Here is a 5,979-nt window from a genome sequence, read left to right as displayed (position 1 = left end):
TCTCGGTCTCCTTCTAATCGGCGAGACCAGTCCAAATATTGCCGTTTTCACCGGGACCACTGTCATAATACTGAGGAGTGTGTTAACCTCAAAGATCAGGTCGAGGGCTTGATACGTCAGGGACGTCTCAGTCAGTTCACAGAAACCTGCCCTCAGTAAAGGCAAAGGACTGAACCCATCAGAAATAACTGCCGGTGCACTCCTCCCCGGTAACCAGCACAACCTAACCCTGGCCATGATCGCCTTCCACAGCAACCCCAAGCACAAGATAACCCCGCCTCCCCTGTCGGAGAAATCAGAGTCATAGACGGTGGGCTTGCTTGTGGAGGCCCATCCTGCTCGGCTCAGCGGGTAGAACTCAGAAAGACAAGACAGGGCTCAGACAAAGAAGTTGCCATATTAGACCGCCCTGCCAAACAGCCCAAGCAGTGGATGGAGCCCATCACCTTTACGGAAACTGACTTCACTGGCATCCGTTACCTCCATGATGACCCCCTCATCATTTCTGGCCTCCTCTCCAATTACAAAATCAGATGGGTCCTCGTCGACAATGACAGTTCTTCAGACATCATCTTTCTGAATGCCTTCTACCAACTCAAGATCGGGGAAGAAAGTCTGTCTCCTCTCCAAACCCCGTTGGTTGGTTTCACTGGAGACCGGGTGACCTCCATCGGCTCCATCGATCTTCCCATCACCATCGGAGAATACCCACGGCAAACCACCAAGTTGCTTACTTTCCTGGTCGTCGACTGTCCCTCCGCCTACAACATCATCCTCGGCCACACCGCCCTAATACCTTCCAAGCTATTACATCAACTTTTCATCTTGCCGTCAAGTTTACCACCGATCTTGGGGTCAGCACGGTCAGGGGAGAGCAGCCTATGGCTAGGGAATGTTATGTTGCCTCACTTAAAGAGGTCAAGCTCAAAGAGGACATGATCATTGAAGGACTCGATGTCAGAGACGAGGACAAGCTGGTTAGAGGGGAACCAGTGGAAGAGCTTGTCGAGGTCTTCATCAATCCCACTAACCCGGCTAAAACTGCCAAGATCGGTAGCCAACTATCCTCCCAGGCCAAGGCCGACCTCACCGCCCTCCTGATTGAGCACAACGACATATTTGCCTGGACCCACTCCGACATGCCAGGTATTGACCCCTCCTTTATCACCCATCGTCTCAGCATCGAGCCCCATTTCCGACCCATCCGCCAGAAGCAGCGCATCTTTCACCTGGAGCGCAATAACCTTATTGCTTCTGAAGTAGATAAGCTCTTTGAGGCACAGTTCATCACAAACGTGGACTGCCCCAGATGGCTGTCGAATGTGGTTCTGGTTCGTAAAAACAATGGCAAATGGCAACTCTGTGTCAACTACTCTGACCTCAACCGAGCTTGCCCCAAAGACAGCTACCCTCTCCCCCTCATAGATCTGCTGGTTGACGCCACGGCCGGCCATCAAATGCTCAATTTCATGGATGTCTTCTCTGGACACAACCAAATTCTGATGCACTTGTCTGACCAGGAACACACCTCATTCATCACCGACCGAGGCACCTACCATTACCGTGTGATGCCATTTGGGTTGAAAAATGCTGGAGCCACTTACCAACGGTTGGTCAATGCCGTCTTTCATCACCAGATAGGCCAGAACATGGAAGTATATGTCGACGACATGCTAGTCAAGAGCAAGCTCTCCATTGATCATCTGGCTGACCTACGAGAGATCTTCACCACCCTCCAAAAGCATCAAATGAAGCTCAATTCGGAGAAATGCGCCTTCGGCGTAGGATCTAGAAAGTTCTTGGGTTTCATGGTCAGTCAGCGGGGCATCAAAGCTAACCCCAAAAAGATCAAGGGCCTTAATTGAGATGCAGTCACCCAGAACGGTTAAAGAGGTTCAGAGGCTTACCGGCCAAGTTGATGCCCTCAACCACTTCATTTCCCGCGTAACGGATAAGTGCCTCCCCTTCTTCAAAGTTCTTCGGCAAACTTTTGAGTGGACGGCAGAATCCGAAGAGGCCTTTCAGTAGTTGAAACAGTGCATGGCCAACCCCCCTACTTTCTCAGGCAATCACGGGCGAACCCCTCTTCCTCTATCTAGCCGTGTCAAACACCGCAGTTAGTGCAACACTCATCAGGGAAGACAGCTTTGTCCAACGATCAATCTACTACATCAATCAGGCCTTTAGAGGCGTGGAACAAAATTACCCATTGTTAGAAAAAATGTCATTGGCTTTGGTCACCGTCTCTAGACGACTCCGTCCTTACTTCCAAGCCCATTCGATAGTGGTCCTCGCTGACCAACCATTGAAGAAGATAATGCAACAACCAGAGCTTTTTGGCTGACTTATGCAATGGTTAGTCGAGCTCAGCCAGTTTGATATCTCCTACCAGCCTCGAACGGCGATTAAAGGGCAGGTTGTTGCCGATTTCATCCTGGAATTCACTAATCCCACTCCAACCACAGCTCCTTCACCCCCGCCACCCCCTACAGAGCCAGAAGACCCCCACTTTTGGACCCTGAACGTTGATAAATCATCCCGCAAAGAAGGTAGTGGGGCTGGTCTCATCCTCACCGCCCCAAAGGGGGGTTATTTCAAATGTGCTCTCCCCTTCTTGTTTGATGCAAGCAATAATGAGGCTGAATATGAGGCATTGATTGCAGGTCTTCGCCTCGCCAGGGACATTGGTGTCAGCCATATCCAAGTGTTCAGCGATTCCCAACTCATTATCGGTTAAATCATGGGGGAATTCGTTGCCAAGGAAGACACAATGCGGGCTTATAGGGATATTGCACTCCCTCTTGCTCGCCTCTTCACCAATTTCCATATCAAACATATCCCTCGGACCGAAAAATCCAAGGCAGATGAAATGGCTCAGTTGGCTTCAGCAGACCAGTCAAACCTCAGCCACCGTGTCTGCTTCAAGTACCTGACTCACCCTGCCATTTCCCCTAACCAGCAGCAAGCCTACTTCTTCCAAAACGAACCTATTCCTTGGGCGGTCGATATCTCTCTATTCTTGACAACGGGAGAACTGCCAGCCGACAAACAGCAGGCCGCCAAAGTCAGGTCCCGGTTTTCCAACTGCATTCTTGTTCGCGGCCTCTTGTACAAACGTGGTTTTTCATGCCCATACCTCAGATGCCTCAATCCTGCTCAAGCAACCTACGTGATGAGGGAAATCCATGAGAGTATCTGTGGTAATCATTCGGGCGCCCGGTCCCTAGCCCACAAAATACTTCGCACTGGTTATTTCTGGCCTACTCTCAATCAGAATGCGACAGACTTCGTGCTCAAATGTGATAAGTGCCAGCGTTTTGCTAACATCCTCCATGCCCCTCCTACAGAATTGATCAGACTTTGCAGTCCCTACCCATTCGCCAAATAGGGGATCGACCTAGTTGGCCCATTGCCCACTGGCCGAGGCCAAACCAAATTCGCCATTGTCGCCATTGATTACTTCACTAAATGGGTGGAGGTAGAACCCCTTACCACAATTACCAAGCGGAACACAACCAGATTCATCTGGCAGTCGATCGTATGCAGATTTGGCATCCCTCAGGCCATCGTCTCCGACAACGGCAAACAATTCGACAATGCCAAGTTCAGGAAATTCTGTGCAGAACTTCAAATCCAGCCATGTTTCTCTTCTCCAGGTCATCTCCAAGCCAATAGCCAAGTTGAGGTTACTAACCGTTCTCTTCTCAAGATCATCAAGACTAAGCTGGAAGCTGCTAAGGGACTCTGGGCTGAGGAATTACTGAATATACTCTGAGCCTACCGCACTACCGCTCGAACCCCCACTAGGGAGACCTCCTTTCGCTTAACATACGGTGCTGAGGCGGTCATCCCAGTGGAAATCGGTCTGCCTACCCCAAGAATTCTACATCCGAATCCAGAACTAACTGAGGAGCTGCGTAGGGCAGACCTAGACCTAATTGAAGAGCTCCGAGAAACCACTGCTGTCAGACGGGCCTCATACCAACAGAAAATGCAAACACATTACAACTGCAAAGTCCGATCGAGGGAGTTCACCGTGGGGGATCTTGTTTTGCGCAAAGTAACCCTTGCTACCAAAAATCTGACTGAGGGTAAATTGGCAGCCAAGTGGAAGGGACCTTACGTTGTCAAAGACAGACCTCGTTCGGGCACTTACCGACTTCAGGACATGGAAGGCCGAGATCTCCCCCATCCGTGGAACGCCGAACACTTGAAGCGTTATTTTCAATAAATCCCTATTTTTGAATTGATCAGTTATTGTATTTTCTTTTTTGGCAATCTACACACTTGGATGTTCTTCTTCTTCTCTCACATGATGTAAATTTCTAATCAAATGGGCTACACTTTACACGACAACAATCTTATATCTCAATTATCTGTGTGGTACCTCAATAACATTTTGATTGCAGCACTCAGTTACAAGCCTCAATCAGACTGAGCATAAAGAGCTCAGCCAGACTGAGTCTCTTAAAAAGCCTCAGCCAGACCGAGTCACTTAAAGCCTCAGCTAGACTGAGCACGACAAGCCTCAGCCAGACTAAGCATGAAGAGCTCAGCCAGATTGAGTCACTTAAAGCCTCAGCCAGACTGAGCATGAAGAGCTCAACCAGACTGAGTCTCTTAAAGCCTCAACCAGACTGAGCGTGAATAGCCTCAGCTAGACTGAGCATGACAAGCCTCAGCCAGACTGAGCATGAAAAGCTCAGCCAAACTGAGTTACTTGAAGAGACAGCCCGGCCGAGTTAATCATGGCTCAACCCGAACTGAGCACGAATGAAGCACTCGGCCAAGGCCATTCTTGCAACTTCATGTTTGTGGCATAGTTGCCATGCTTAGTCGAATTTCAAGTCCATGTTTTTACACTTCCCAACACTCTTTACATTGTTTAACTTTTATTTCCCAACCCAACTTTACCTTTGTCAACACCCTTACAACGAGATTTAAAACCTCACTTTTTGGGACCCTTACAAGCCAGACTGACTCCATTTTGGGTCGTGATTTGAAACTCCAAGTTCTTTGACATTCTCACATTTTAAACTTCACTCTACGTTAAGATTTTCTTACATTTTAAACCTCGCAATAATTTATACACAAGCCCTATGTAAGTCACCACTTTCATTCTTTGCAGATCCTCAGACAATGCAGACAATAGCATAAAAACACAAACACAACTCATAATTTTATTCACTCACAAACTTATACATAAGTTTATTACAGAAATTCCAAAAACAAAAAAATACTGACAACAAAACAACCAAAAATCTGAGTACAAATTTTGTTCCCCCCAATTATTCCTCTTCACTTGAGGCGAGGTCTTCTTCTTCAACACCCTCATCTAAGGGGGTCTGGGCCACGTCGTCTTCATCAATCTTCACACTGCTGAAGTCCAAGTCTGGGAACAGCTCTTCTGCTTTGTGTTTAAACATCTTCCAGCCGCTGTCCCAGAACTCAGCCATCTCGTGTTTGTAGAAGTCCGACCGCTGGAAGCTCTGGATCACTTCTTCTTCACTTCTGCTCCCAACGGTCGCCACCGACGGGCCAGCCCCCCAAGACCCCTCTCTCGCTAAGTTGTTGGTGATCGCGGCATCGACAGCAATCTGAAAGTCAGCAGACCCCTTGAATTGCTCTACTGCTGTGACGTATAGGTCGGGGTATGCTGTCCTTTCAAAGGCCACATTGGCCTTTTTCTTCCTCCAACTCCTTCTCCAACCCCACTGCCTTGGCACGCTCGTCTGCCAAATCCCGCTCCAACTCAACGATCTTCAGGTCTGCTTCTTCCTTTTCTTTGACCCACTGAGCGCGCAGATCTTCATTGCTGGTCATGGCCTCTTCAAACCGATCGTTGGTGACAGTGTAGGCTTTTTGGGCATCTTCCAATTTCTTCTACTCGCCAACTAGTTGGAACTCGAGCGACACCACCTTGCGGCGTTCCGCCTCCAGCCCTAACTTGGTCGCAAGCAGCTCAGCATTGGCTCGATC

At 48.9% G+C, this 5,979-nt stretch overlaps 1 protein-coding gene across 1 annotated transcript; it reads left to right on the top strand.

The window, feature by feature from the left end:
* The first annotated feature begins 432 nt into the window (after positions 1 to 432).
* Positions 433 to 939, top strand: LOC145797758 (uncharacterized). Its single transcript, XM_082885170.1, has one exon. The coding sequence runs from the start codon at positions 433 to 435 to the stop codon at positions 937 to 939; it is 507 nt and encodes a 168-aa protein (XP_082741296.1).
* Positions 940 to 5,979: the final 5,040 nt, after the last annotated feature.

Source organism: Camellia sinensis, chromosome 8, assembly GCF_055761805.1.
Source record: "Camellia sinensis isolate YWXY chromosome 8, ASM5576180v1, whole genome shotgun sequence".
Classification (NCBI taxonomy): Eukaryota; Viridiplantae; Streptophyta; class Magnoliopsida; order Ericales; family Theaceae; genus Camellia; species Camellia sinensis.
The sequence above is the reverse complement of the archived record's forward strand: the minus strand, read 5'-3'. Positions and strand labels throughout refer to the sequence as shown.

What these genes read in the sequence shown, in the direction of transcription:
- LOC145797758 (XM_082885170.1), top strand. Translation starts at nt 433, where the DNA reads ATGGAGCCCATCACCTTTACGGAAACTGACTTCACTGGCATCCGTTAC.